General features: G+C 43.0%; 1 protein-coding gene across 1 annotated transcript; it reads left to right on the forward strand.

Moving 5' to 3' along the window:
* Positions 1–2,681: 2,681 nt before the first annotated feature.
* On the forward strand, positions 2,682–7,567 carry LOC133910958 (auxin transporter-like protein 2). Its single transcript, XM_062353196.1, has 7 exons — positions 2,682–3,041; positions 3,159–3,344; positions 3,467–3,579; positions 3,788–3,971; positions 4,121–4,218; positions 5,091–5,556; positions 7,020–7,567. Exons 1-7 carry the CDS (start codon positions 2,862–2,864, stop codon positions 7,356–7,358), a joined length of 1,566 nt encoding a protein of 521 aa, XP_062209180.1. The 5' UTR covers positions 2,682–2,861; the 3' UTR covers positions 7,359–7,567.
* Positions 7,568–14,219: the final 6,652 nt, after the last annotated feature.

A 14,219-nucleotide genomic window follows, 5' to 3' on the forward strand; every position in this document is an offset into this window, starting at 1 on the left:
ATCAACATTAAGCCCCATTTTCGTGACTATCTCGAATCTCCGACAGTGTCGTTGCATCAGCCATGACCACCATTGCCTCTTCCTGCAAGTGTTGTAGCAGTGCACATTTCATCGTCTCCTCACCCTGAAAAATCCTACGGTTTCTTTCTTTCCACCATACCCATAACACCAAAATGATCAAAGTCTTGATGCACTATTTCATTTCCCGTGACTGTTGAATGTGCTTACTCCACCGCGATTGGTACATTTGGGTGCAGAAAAGGCGCACAGGTGCAGCCATGCTGCAATTTTGCACCAAAGGGCTCCTTATTGCCGGGCATTCTAGGAAAAGATGTGCAGTCGTTTTTAAATGTTAATGTTCTAATAGATTTATATTTAAGATCATAGTTTTTTTTGTGCTACTGTTACTCACAAACTCGTCTGTTAAAGAGTTTACTCCTTTATAACTACGCCCTTCCCCGAGAAGCACTGGCATACGCTTGAGTGAAAAAAAAAGTTCAGGACGTCTCACTTTTTTCTGTCTTTTTTTCACTCTATCTCCATCTGCCTATGTGGCCAAAAGAGCTCATGAAAAGAAACAGAGTGTTTAGGAGAAGAACATTGTAGGATTCAAATAGGTGACTAGGTGAATAGGTGTTTTATATTTTTTTTAAAAAAATAGATGGTTTATTTATTGTTCACCTAACTTTTCCCAAAAACATACAAATAGAAGTATAAATTCTAGAGAGACAAATCGAGAAAAAATTCCAAGGTAATATGAGTCTATGAATAGAATATAAACCATAGACTCTATTCAAGACCATTTCATATGTCCTTATGCAAAAAACTTGAATCTTGTGAAGAAAAAAATTAAAAGACAGTCACCAAAATAAGTAACTCTCCAAGTTGATAGTCTAGAGACAAAAGGATTCAAGTCCCTCTCAAATACATGATTATATGAACGTTTATGCCACTAGCAATAAAAAGAATAACTTCTCAAGATTGAAAAACATAACACAAAGGTAAAAATGAAAATCAGCAAGAAAATTGAAAAACTTATACCAAGGACAAAGGAACCAAAAGAAGGATACTAGAACAGATGAACACAAGCTAATGCGAGAAAATAAACTTTATTAAGCACAGATGTAAGTCTTATTTTCAGCAGATTATAAAGTTGTTTCTCTCACAAAAAGTCTAGCCTATTATAAAGACTAAGCATACCCTCTTATCTCCTCCAAAAACTATCACTAGGCTCTCAAAATGTCCAGCTCCAGATTCTCTCGCAGCTTTACCCCTTTATTTACAGTCATTGGGAGCTTCCTTAGTCTTTAAGTTTCCTTGTTCACAAAATACACTTCACTGCTAGTGCACTTCTACATACTACGAGGATATTTTGGTCCAGATTTTGCTCATTTTATTGAATGTTTATGACTTTTTACGACTTAATTTCGTCTCGACACAAGCTTCGTGATGATGCCACGTGATCATCTAGTCCTCCCGCGGTTTTGTGGCCAAACCGTGAAACCCTAGCATGCTTCTCAAAGTGTGACTAGCTGCCACTTGCTTTGCCTCAAGCAAACGTTTCGATGTCGACGCGTGCACTTCATCTTGTGATCTTGACCGCCGACAAGTCTCTCCCACTCCCGATCACTCATGCCGTTTTGTCACTTGCACCGACATCCCCTTCGTTTGACTTTATCATCACACCATCTTCATCAACCTTCGTCCCATGCCTCGCTTGATCTCCACGTGTATCGTTAGGATCATCCTTGACTCCGTCTGGTCTCCTTCATTATCCGGCACCAAGCTCCCCGCTTAGTTCTGATCATCCCGTCATCGATCCGAGCAAGTTGTATTCATCACCTGCACACCACGAGACAAGCAAACATATTTCTCTAAACCATCTCTAAATCATTTCTAGTTAGTCCCAAAACCAGAACCACAAATCCTCGATTCATAGCACCTTGCATTGAAAACATGAACACCAGATAATCCAGTGTGTTCACCCACTGAACACTGGATCATCCGGCGTGTTCAAGTCCTCATGCGCACTGAAAATTCGCTTTCTGTAAGAAATGCTTTGATGCAATCATCCGGTGTTCACATTGTCTAACAACGGACCTTTCGACGAGTGCATCTGCACCAGGCCTCCATTCTCAAACCTTCTGCCAGAAATAGCACGGCGCTCTTTTGAACCCATCGCCGGATCATCCGGTGATCTCTTGAAATTTGGCGCCAAAATTCCCTTTCTTCAAGAAATGCTCCGGTGAGCACAACGCTACTACACCAAACTATATAGTGTATTGATCAGATTTCTCCTCAGAGACAAAATGCTCCGGCGTTAGCTTCAGCACAACACCAGACCATGTGGTGCTTTAACTCCACTTTGGCTACTTCAAAAAATGCTTCGGTGTCTGCTCCTTCGAAACATCGGACTATCCAGTGAAATCAAATTTTCGCACACCGTATTGTCTGGTGATCGCTCTTTTCCTGGACTCTCACTAACTCTATTGTACTCTCCAACGGTGATTAGCTATAAGTAAAATCATTAATAAATACACTTATATTAACTAATAATCAAATCAACTATTATCATGACTCATCACAATTAAACTAAGTCATATCGCACCTTGTTTCTCAGATATTTTTCTTTATCCCCACCTATGTACTTGTTGCAGTCTTGCTTCACCCGGCCGGCACCTCACTGCATATCTGCATATATATCATCCTCTCCAGTCTGCACCTCTTCTCCTCAAACCTCAAACGGCTCTCGTAACATAAGCCAATCGCTCTACTATACACTCACAACAACTGAAGGGGAGGAGTTTCACTAGAAGACAGGTTGCCGGGTCTTTAAGATCTAGAGGCGAGTGAGATCGATCATGGCCTCACCGGCCAACGGGAGCCTCGCCGACGAGAAGGCGCCGGAGATGGTCGGCGTCGGCCGGTACCTGGAAATGGAGAAGGACGGTGACCCCAACACTGTTAAGTCGCGCCTCTCCGGCCTGCTCTGGCACGGCGGCTCGGCCTACGACGCTTGGTTCAGCTGCGCCTCCAACCAGGTGACCGGCCATTTCCTTCTTGTGATCAGCTAGCTGGTTCGCGCTGCAGTTGACTAGTAGAGCTCATGCATCTTGTTTGTTCGTTCCGTGTGCATGGTGGTCTCTGTACTTCTTCAGGTGGCGCAGGTGCTCCTGACCCTGCCCTACTCGTTCTCGCAACTGGGGATGCTCAGTGGCATACTGTTCCAGCTCTTCTACGGTCTGATGGGCAGCTGGACCGCGTACCTCATCAGCATCATGTACGTGGAGTACCGGACCAGGAAGGAGAGGGAGAAGGCGGACTTCAGGAACCATGTCATCCAGGTGAGAAGAAACACTGACCTGATCGGTCTCCCTCTCCCACACGCACGCACATTCATTCCCTCTGCTAGCTAGCTACTCGTCCTGCTTGTGTCCGTCTGAACTTTGATCTGAACCATCTGCAGTGGTTCGAGGTGCTGGACGGGCTGCTCGGGAGGCACTGGAGAAACGTCGGCCTGGCCTTCAACTGCACGTTCCTGCTCTTTGGCTCCGTCATCCAGCTCATCGCTTGCGCAAGGTACCACACTATACGCCCTTGAATAGTCACTCGTCTCTCGTCGGTGTTTGGTTAAGGACGGACATGCACAGAACAGTTGTTTCCTAGCTTGGTAGTTTGTTCGTCCTGCTAGTTCTTTGTTTTCTTGTGGTATCAGAATGGATCCTGTGGCTAAAGGGTGTGGCTGATGCATACTAACTGTGTATGGTGCCGTGCGATGTGCGTGCAGCAACATCTACTACATCAACGACAAGCTGGACAAGCGGACGTGGACGTACATCTTCGGCGCGTGCTGCGCCACCACGGTGTTCATCCCGTCGTTCCACAACTACCGGATCTGGTCGTTCCTGGGCCTTGTCATGACTACCTACACGGCGTGGTACCTTGCCATTGCCTCCCTCATGCATGGCCAGGTGAGAGAAACACCACACATGAATGAACCCATGGAGACAGCTGAGTTAGCACGTATGAATCATGCGGGCATGCATGCGCACACATTAACATCGGCCACTTTGAGTGTTAAAGCATTTGTAGATATGTGAGGATGAATGTGTACTTGCAGGTTGATGGCGTGAAGCACTCTGGGCCGACCAAGATGGTGCTCTACTTCACCGGGGCCACAAACATTCTCTACACCTTCGGCGGGCACGCTGTTACTGTGTAAGGCGACAAACACACTTTTTATGTCACCGTGTGAACAAAGCTAGCAATAGTATAAATGTGGACGTTTCTGTCAAAAACAAAGAATAAAATGAGTTGGTTTCCTAAAAGATACACACCGGTCACATGCCATGCTGATTGAGCTAGGAATTTGTACGCGCACTCGGGGTCCGCATGACACCGAGCCAAATGAGAGCGATCCTAGCCCTGTTACCTTACCGACTTGCAATTTGCAAGGAGGTTGATACACGCCGCCATACATTCCAGGCATGTAGCCATGCATAAGTTTACACGACAGTCTTGCCTCTCGCGTGTTGGAGAAGAATGCATGGCAGAGCGTTGCTCCATTTCGGTATTTGGATACCTGATGCAAGTGGTGAGCTACAGCCTTACACACGCATGACATCGATCGAATGGCAACGGCACAAGAGCCTCTCCGCACTGTTCCATCTTGGCACCACCGAACCCGTGCAAGCTCCTTTCCAGGTTACACACTGACACAAGTATCTTTGCTTCCACTGACACAAACCTCAGGCATGGCAGGGCTATCTGCTCTGGCTCATTCATTTGCTTGGACAGTCAAACGATCCACTCCACCCTAGCTAGGAGCATGCATTTGCTGCTTTGCCTCAGGAGGGCTCCTACTTTTGCACTAACACCACTGAGCCCTGATAGATTCCGATACGACACGGCGACACCCATCTGCTCGTACAACAACACGAAACTTGCACAAACATGGCACGGATGTCCAAGTATCTGCATGCACGCACGAGAAAAAGAGAACAAAACGTAAATCAGCCAGCAATGCAACTCAAGCATTTGTTATTTTCCATTTCGTGACTGAGTTGTGCTGCGCGAATTAATGCGTGCAGGGAGATCATGCACGCGATGTGGCGCCCGCAGAAGTTCAAGGCGATCTACCTGATGGCGACGCTGTACGTGCTGACGCTGACGCTGCCGTCGGCGGCGAGCGTGTACTGGGCGTTCGGGGACCAGCTGCTGACGCACTCCAACGCGCTGGCGCTGCTCCCCCGCACGGCGTTCCGCGACGCGGCCATCGTGCTCATGCTCGTCCATCAGTTCATCACCTTCGGGTTCGCCTGTACGCCGCTCTACTTCGTGTGGGAGAAGCTCATCGGCCTCCACGACTGCCGCAGCCTCTGCAAGCGCGCCGCGGCCCGCCTCCCCGTCGTCGTGCCCATATGGTTCCTCGCCGTCATCTTCCCATTCTTCGGGCCCATCAACTCCGCCGTCGGGTCACTCCTCGTCAGCTTCACAGTCTACATCATCCCGGCTCTCGCTCACATGATCACATTCCGCTCCGCGAACGCCCGTGAGGTATATTTCTTTGCATTTTTACTGCCTTCGTTAAACATTTCTTTCACCTTCTTTGTTGCCCGTTGGTTTTACTTCAGGGTGCAGTGCATAGGAGTTTCGTAGCTGGTCGCAGGACTATGTTCTTTGGGCATTTCGTAGCTCGCTTGCTTTATTACATTAGCACGCCATGCAAGCTAGGTCTTGCGTAGATGCCACTTTGCGCAGCAGCCTAAATATTCACGGGACTAGCCTAACCAGTTTAATTGGGCCCCACTTTCTACAAGGCGATATGCTGCTACGTAAAGCTCTAGTCTAGCAGTCATGATTAGGTCTATATCATTAGGCCACTCCGATTGTGTCTCTAGCGTAAAGCTCTAGCGTTAGTAAGTTAAATGAAACAGATTGTTTTAGATGAGTGGTAAAAAATAAGTTGTTTTGTTAGATATATGTGAGGGTATGGAAATGGTATGAGACGATATGAGAATGTGTTTAGTTGCTTAAAAGTTATGTATTATATCCATATATAATTTAATTATTTTACAGAAATAATAATTTTTATATTTGTTATTATCAATAAACTATACTAATTAGTAGTAATCATTACTAATTCCAGTTAATAGTAACTTAAGTCATCAATAATCATCACTAAATACCCACCATAATAATTTGTTATGGTTAATAATATCTAATTGTATGTAATATTTAACTAAAAATCCTTAATAACCATTAATAGTTACTAATTATCACTAACCACAAGTAATTAGCGGAGTTGACAGCAACCGATTTTCATGCACAAGACCGTTTAGCATCTAGACAGAATATTCTAAAATCTGAATCATTCAAGGACAGGATCTCGTCCTAGACAATCCTATCTAGATTCGGCCTCATACTTTCAACCAAACACACGTTATATAGCTATAAAGATATTGTCTATAAATTGTATCTATATTTATTAATCGTTTCTGTTATTGGACACTAGAAGTATGAGAGTTTATATCTACATTATGTGATAGTGTCTAAACGACGAGGAAGACTAAGGCATTGTTTGTATTAGAAACGGCCTTGGGGACTAAACATTGCCTCTGCATCTACCGAGTACTGAAACATAAGACACAACTGTGGCAGTGTCAAAATGTCTTTGAACGTAGTACTACTGCGGAGTACGCAGAAAGAAGAGAAAGGGTGGCGCAAAGCTTAGAGGGAAAGCGAAAGAATTGGAACAAAGGTGCTTTATTTGTACTACAACCATGGGAGTAGTGTACGAGAGACAATGGAATTTGGACGAACACACAGAAAAAAGCGTCCGAAAAGGACAGCATTGGTACTCTCTCGGAAAGAATAAAACAGAGTACTTAAGCCTTCTAGCACTGAGTTTCACGCAAATGATAACCCAATCCTGACTCGTTCTCGATGTTTTAACTGCGATTTGACATTTTGGCACGCACAAGCCCTGAACTAATCCTTGTGTCAATGCTACGCTGCAGAACGCGGTGGAGCCCCCGCCGCGGTTCGTTGGGCGGTGGACGGGCACGTACATCATCAACGCGTTCGTGGTGGCGTGGGTGCTGGTGGTCGGCTTCGGCTTCGGCGGCTGGGCGAGCTTGACCAACTTCGTCCATCAGATCGACACGTTCGGGCTCTTCACCAAGTGCTACCAGTGCCCGCCGCCTCCCGTCGCGCCGGGCGCCTCCCTGCCGTTCCCGGCCGGCGGGATCGGCAACATCACGATGCTGTTCAACGGTACTGCCGGACTCCCACCGGCCCCTGCTCCTTCGCCGGTGCATTTCCTCCACCACCACCGGCATCACAGACACGGGCTCTGAAGACATGCTGAGCCTAGCTGCGCGTGCATGCATGACCCTGCTTTAGTTTCAGCTAATTCTCTAGCTTAGCACCAGCATCTTCTCTAGCGTTTTGTCACTTGCTTTTCTGGGTTTAGAGGCCGATGAGTGTATCAGTAGCATGCCTCTTGTAGTCCTCTTGTTCTGTGCGTTGTGTCCTGGCGAGGAGTTAAAAAAAGAGGAATGGAATATTACTGTGGCTGCAGATGCCAAGTCTGCTTCTGCTTTCTCTCATCCTCGTGCATAACTCGTCACCTTTGCAGTCTGGCAGTATTCCACCATCCAGTGCTGTATCATTGGCAGTACCTCCGCGCCGATGCACTGACGAGTCAGGGCTCATGGTTCAGGAGCTCTTCGCCCGATTTCTTGTTTGCTGTGAACTTTACTCCCACCCAATGTGAATTGTTCGTAGGCCGTAGCTAGCTACTCCGTATAGACTGAAAATACTGCCGTTTGGGTGAACCGGTGAATAGCCAGCTTTGTTCCTCGAGTTACCGAGGGCGAATTTTTTATTTATATATATATTTAATATAAATATAAATATAAATATATATGTCCATTATGAAAAATTACAAATCTACAGGCTACCAGTCACCCAATCAAAAAAATAATAGGTTCCAGTGCTCTGAAAATTCAAAAAACAATTGAAATAGTCATTAAAAATTATATAGTATGTAGAGGATACTATCATCTAGCTTTAGAAAATTCTAATTAAAAATATGATGCGTATAATGAGAAAAAAAGACAGATTTCATGGATCATGGAATTTGTCTCTTTTTTTTTTGTTTCTTATTGCACAAGTAATTGTTTGACTTGATATATTTTTTAAGCTAGATGATAGCATCTTCTATACATATTGTTTAGAATTTTTAATTACTATTTCGATAATATTTTGAATACTAAGAGCATTGAAATGCAATATTTTTTGATTTTAAAACCTGTCGCTCGTTGGAGGAGTCTAGATTTTGCAACGAGCGATAAAAGTCTAGATTTTGCAATTTTTCAAACCTGGACGTGTATATTTGCAATTTTTTATTTAAAAAATATAAAAGTTCTACCAAGCCTAGTTTCACGGTCCGCATTTAAAATCGGCCGAGAAGATGTTGGTGTTTGATTTTTGGTCCAAGGATGACTTTTTAGGCTTTTGCAACCTAGTAGATCGGCCCTTTCCATGCCTGACCCGACCCAGCTCGTGGCTGCAATAAACATGCCGTGCGGCTTGCCGGCCCACATAACTCGCGATATGAGGAATTTTTTATTTTTATATTTTCAAAATCAAATAATTGCAAAACTAGCTGTCTGATTGAAAAAAATTACAAAAATAGGTTATTGTCGGGCATCGCGCTTCCAATGAATGACACTTTTAAAAAATAAAAATATCGCTTTTCCAACAGACGATAGGTTAAATAAAAAACATAGTGTTCTATTGCTCTCAAAATTCAAAACATTATCGAAATAATCATAAAAAAATCTAAAAAAACCATATATGTTGTAGAGGATACTATGATCTAGCTATAAAAAAATTCAAACAAAAATATGATTTTTATGCACTTTTTGCTTCTCATTGTAAAAGCAAGTATTTGAGTTGATTTTTTTTTAAAAGATGGATTATAGCATCCTCTACAGTATACTTTATTTAGTATTTTTCAAGACTATTTTGTAGTGTTTTTTTTAACCTCTCGTCCGTTGGAAGGATGACATGTTATTTTTTTAAGGGAATGAGTACCTGATAGCTAGCTATTTTTCTTTCTGATTATAGTAAGATTTTAAACAAATGAAAAAGCGACACGTCATGAATCAGATGATTTCCTGTAAATGAATATGTGACTGATTTTTTGTTTGTTTTTCAGTCAGTTTTTGTTTTTTTTTCAAAGAATTGATTACAAGTAATAGTTTTTTTTTAAAAAAAATTGTGACTATTTTTTGGTTTGTTTTCAGTCAATTTTTGTTTTTATGCAAAGAATCAATTACAAGTAATAGTTATTTAAATATTAACAATATAAAACAAAAAAATAATTTAACTTACTTATATATATTGTCTTTCCGGGGGATGCAATGCAGGTTCACATAGCTCCTCCTGCAAGGAGCTTCAAATATTGAGGTAAGAAAGTTAAAAAAACATCTAATGCAAATATTGATTACTGCGGTGCACATGATTACATGTTGATCTTTGTCAAGTGCTTAAAGCTTGTAGTAAAACTGTAATTTATTTTGTAAAATATGTGTACAAAACTCAATGTATATGACAACAAGCAGAATAGATGAAATAGCATCAGATGTATCTGGTAGACAAAGCAATAATAGGATGCCACTTGATGGGGTAAAAAAATTGAATGTATAGCAGTGAAACCTTTTTCCCATCGAATGAAGTTGCAGGGACATTGGAATAAACCATGTGTTGACCAGAATGTTGTAATAAAAGACCATATAGTGGTTTCAATTTTAGAATACATGAAAATACAAAGTATATAGCATAAATTTTAGAAACATGACTCTAATGTAAATATAAAAATATACCATTTGGAATAACATACCTGAGAGTCTTACTTCTTAGAAAGATGATCAAATTGCAAGTCAACATCAATTATCTGAGCAGGATTATTAATACTATAAAATAAAGGTACAGACAAAAAATATTGACATGGGGTATAATTTAAAAACATACTTACCTCATTTTATAACTGTGCTTACTTAATGAAAGTATTCTTGGTACTTTAGGAGTTAACAATAGTATGACATTGTTGTCAACAAACTGTCCTTTGTTTTCATGGGGAGAACTATTGTGAGATTAAATGTTATTGTTGTCATTGGTAGAATTATTGTTGCAACATTCGTCTTCAGGATCCAATGATTGAAATAAATTATTAGGTTCAAACAGATTCATGTATGGAGTGTTTCTACAGACTGGTTTGAATTTCTTATTCATTGGATGAATAGGAGTTGCAACAAACAAACAAGAAATTGAAAATAGAAAAAAAGCCATCTGAAATATAAATTTTTTTATCAAATACAACAAAAGGACTAATCATGGATTGAGGTAGAAACAGAATCAAGGTTTTGTTTTGCTTGCAAAATTATTGGAGTGTGAATTTCAAAGGCTAACAAAAAAAATAAACACAACATAAAGGAAAATACAAAAAAGGGTAAGCGGCTCGAGGAAAATACAAAGAAAAATTAAATAGAGGTGAGTTGCACTAACCGGCGCGAGAAACAAAAAGCACAGGGATTTGAAGTGACATCGATAATGGTTCCACTCTCACATGAAGACAGATCGTGAGTGAAATAAATCGACTCAGCAATTCACCTTTCCCTCTTCCTTAACGAACACCCGATCGTCTTTCTCCTCTCTCATAATGGGTCTGCAACCCGTTTTGATTTGTTAGGTGGTCCAAAATAGACACTGAAAAATAAAAATCAATACAACATAAAGAAACAAACAACCCACAAACTCGGGCTGAGGAGCCCGCTACACGAATCTTCTAGCTAATTGTGTGGACGAGAATTTGACTATAAACACAAAATAAAACAGCTGACAAATGTATAGAAGTTTCGTTAAAGTTGTTGCCTATCCAACGGGTGATAAATTTAAAATCATAAAAATGTTGCGTTCAAATACTCTCAACCTTTAAAATACTATCGAAATAGTCATGGAAAATCTAGAAAAATATTTGTCATATAGAGGATGTTGTAATATAGCACTTCACAAAATTTTAACTCAAATAATTACTTATATAATATGAAAAAAAGAGAAACAATTTTCAACATCTCTAAAATTTGTCTTTTTCTCTCATCTTACATGGCCTCCCCTAACTGGGTCTCCATAGCATAGCCTGTTTTGCAAAACTAACTAAAATAACTAGGTTAACAACAAGATAAAAGACCATGAACTGAAACAAATAACAAACGTAATCAGTCGACGATGTGCGGAGAGGCGCACGCGAGCGGGAGGTAGTGGCCGCGAACACGAATCGTGGCACCAATCGAACGGAGAGAGATTTGACTGAGAACACAAATTATTTTAGCTGACTAATGTATATCAATTATATTTTTTAAAGGTGTCATTCGTTGGAAATGTGATGTTGTCATTCTTCCAATGGACAACAATAACGTATTTTTACAATTTTTCTAACAAACATCTAGTTGTGCAATTTTTTTATTTTCAAAATATAAAAATAAAAAGGCTCCAATATGCCACCTTCCCAAGTCGAAGTCGCCGGCCCATGCTGGTATGGTGCAAGCACCGAAAGCCCATAAGGTTGGGCATTTGAGTCATTGATCGCTAGGCCCGGGTGCGAGGCTCGGGGAACTGCAGAACTCGTAATACGTCAGCTTCCCAAGTCAAAGCCCTAATGTTAAATGAGCTTTATCATCGAATGGCTTGGTTACTCGTGTCCGATTCAGAACCTTCTCTCTCTTTTTTGAGACGGAAAATCTTTTCATTAACCTCTTACTACAACTAGTGTCTGTTTATTTTTTATTGTGATTCTAGCAATTTAGATTATGATTCTCACAATCTAAAATTTGAATTGTTATAATCTAGATTGTCGGTTTATAGAATAGGGGGTCCCATGTTTTGAGGGCCTATATCAGTCAATATAAGTTGACAAAAGATTTTTCTTTGGACCAGGGTCCCACTGCACGACCAGTTTGTATCTTCGTGACCAGGATCCTTACCACATATAGGATTTCCGTGACCATCCTCCGCTGGTCACGGGACAGGTAGTCACCAAACCAATCTATTCTCATTAAATGCATTCCACTCAAGTGTTTTTTCCCCAGGCACTCCTCCCCAGCGGATAGGTCGTGGCTGGCGCAGTGGTGACATGCCCTATCTCATAGCATTAAGCATTATGGGATAGGCTCGTAGGCGTGTCAGACTGCTTCATAGGTGTGTGTGCGAGCGGTGATGCGATAGGGCAGATCGGATGGCCGTGGTGAGGTAGGCATGTAGGTGTCCAGCGGTTTGGACGGACTCGACAACTTCATCAGAGCAAAAAGGGAGCACAGGCGCCGCCCATTTTAATAGCCTAGGGGTGGAAGGTTTAGCTAAGATTTAGGTCAGCAAAATAGGACCCACTTGTAAGTTCTCATTCTCTTGTATATAAAGAGGAGAACGGGTCTGATATTGAGGGGGACGGATGGATAACCAGTTCACAAACTCTGATAACAAAATACACATGATGTATTGTTATCCTTAGGGAGGCATGAACCTGGATAACCCCTGTGTTCTTAAGTTCATCACAAACACATGCACACCGCAAGCATTGTTCATGCGCCCATCGACCGGTACACCATGTAATCATTGTCAGGAACTAACCCTCGACAGTTGGCCTGCTAGGTAGAGGACGTGTTTCTACATTTCAGTTAGTGTTGGAGATTAGATTGGGCTACCCTTGACGGATCCACGGCAACCGCTGAGTCCAGTTCTGAGGACCCTGGCCACCGCGGGCTGTTCGTCATGGTATACGACCCATATGAGCCTAGTGTGTTCTAGGTATGGGACACCGAATCGGAGTCCGAATGCTCCAAGGCTCAACCGGAAGTTTACATGACAGTTCATGCAACCGGGGGGGGGGGGGGGCAGCGGAGGCTCTCGTGTTTCGGGTTCTAGCGATGATCCCTAGGCCACATGCCCAGAGGGGAACCAGACCGTTGTCGGACATAGGGACGCTCTGGCATAGCCCCAACCACCATAGCGTCGCCCGGAGGAGCTGCCGTGGATGACGCACTCTTTGGTGGTGTTGTCGTTAGGGCCGTTACATTGAACAAATTCCAGGGGCTCCCCCCTCGTTATATGCCGCCACTCTACACTTGACAGCTCGACTATGAGGCCATGATGCCTGCATAGAATCTACGCATCGTGCGAATACTTCTTAGTCACCCACCGGTAGCCGTATCGGAGGGTTCGCTGTTAGCGCCATAGTTGCGTGACCTCACTCTCTTGATTGAGGCAGTCTAATGCCAAACTGCGTCGGCAAGATCCACACACGTCGGTAGGACTAGTGATGGTGACGACCACTAAGAATCACACAGGCCCCATGGAAGGAAAGATCCCGTCCTTCCTTGGCAACAATGAGCGCTCGGAGACCCTCGTCATGTCGGCATAGCCAATCCACTGACCTATGTGACTCTCTGAGCCAACGTGACCTCTACAACGTGATCCAGAGCCATCAACCAGGCAAAATCACCAAACTAGTAAGAGGGTACCCTGAAACTAATCGGGTGTGTGACCTTTTGGGCAGGGTCATCTCGAGGACTGGAAAAATGGTCTTTCACTCTTCAAATTTCTAATAGAAAGAACGACCTCTTTCGTCGGATACTTGGAATGGGAGCAACCTTCCATGATCTCAACAGGTGACCTTTTTTCTCCTCATGTTCTGATCACTCCTCGACCAGACGAGGAGTCGTTGCCATATTTTGCAACTACCCCCCACAGGTCGCGGGAGCGGTACTGGTCATCGAGCGGTGAGGGTTTTCTGCGACCAGAGACGAATAGACACAGGACCACAGATGTCGATAGGCTGTGCATGTTGAATAGACTGGGGGATGGAGCGATCTCGACCCCAAAAGCTAGCGACACCGTCAGGTACACATTTCAATTAAATTTTCAGGCCAGCAAACAATGTTGCGGAGTATGAAAACCTCTTATTTAGAATACAAACAGCATCTGCACAAGGGTAAAATGCCCACTAGCGATGAGGGACTCGCTACTGGCCGTAAACCGAGTATGAAGGGTTTTCTATGCTTGGACCAAACGATGATGACATACCTCTCCAAAGTGAGAAAGCTAGAGCGACACTCCTTTGGTTTCGAAGTCTAGCACGTCCCTCGCAAGGATAACTT

The sequence above is a fragment of the Phragmites australis genome, chromosome 3 (assembly GCF_958298935.1).
Source record: "Phragmites australis chromosome 3, lpPhrAust1.1, whole genome shotgun sequence".
NCBI lineage: Eukaryota > Viridiplantae > Streptophyta > Magnoliopsida > Poales > Poaceae > Phragmites > Phragmites australis.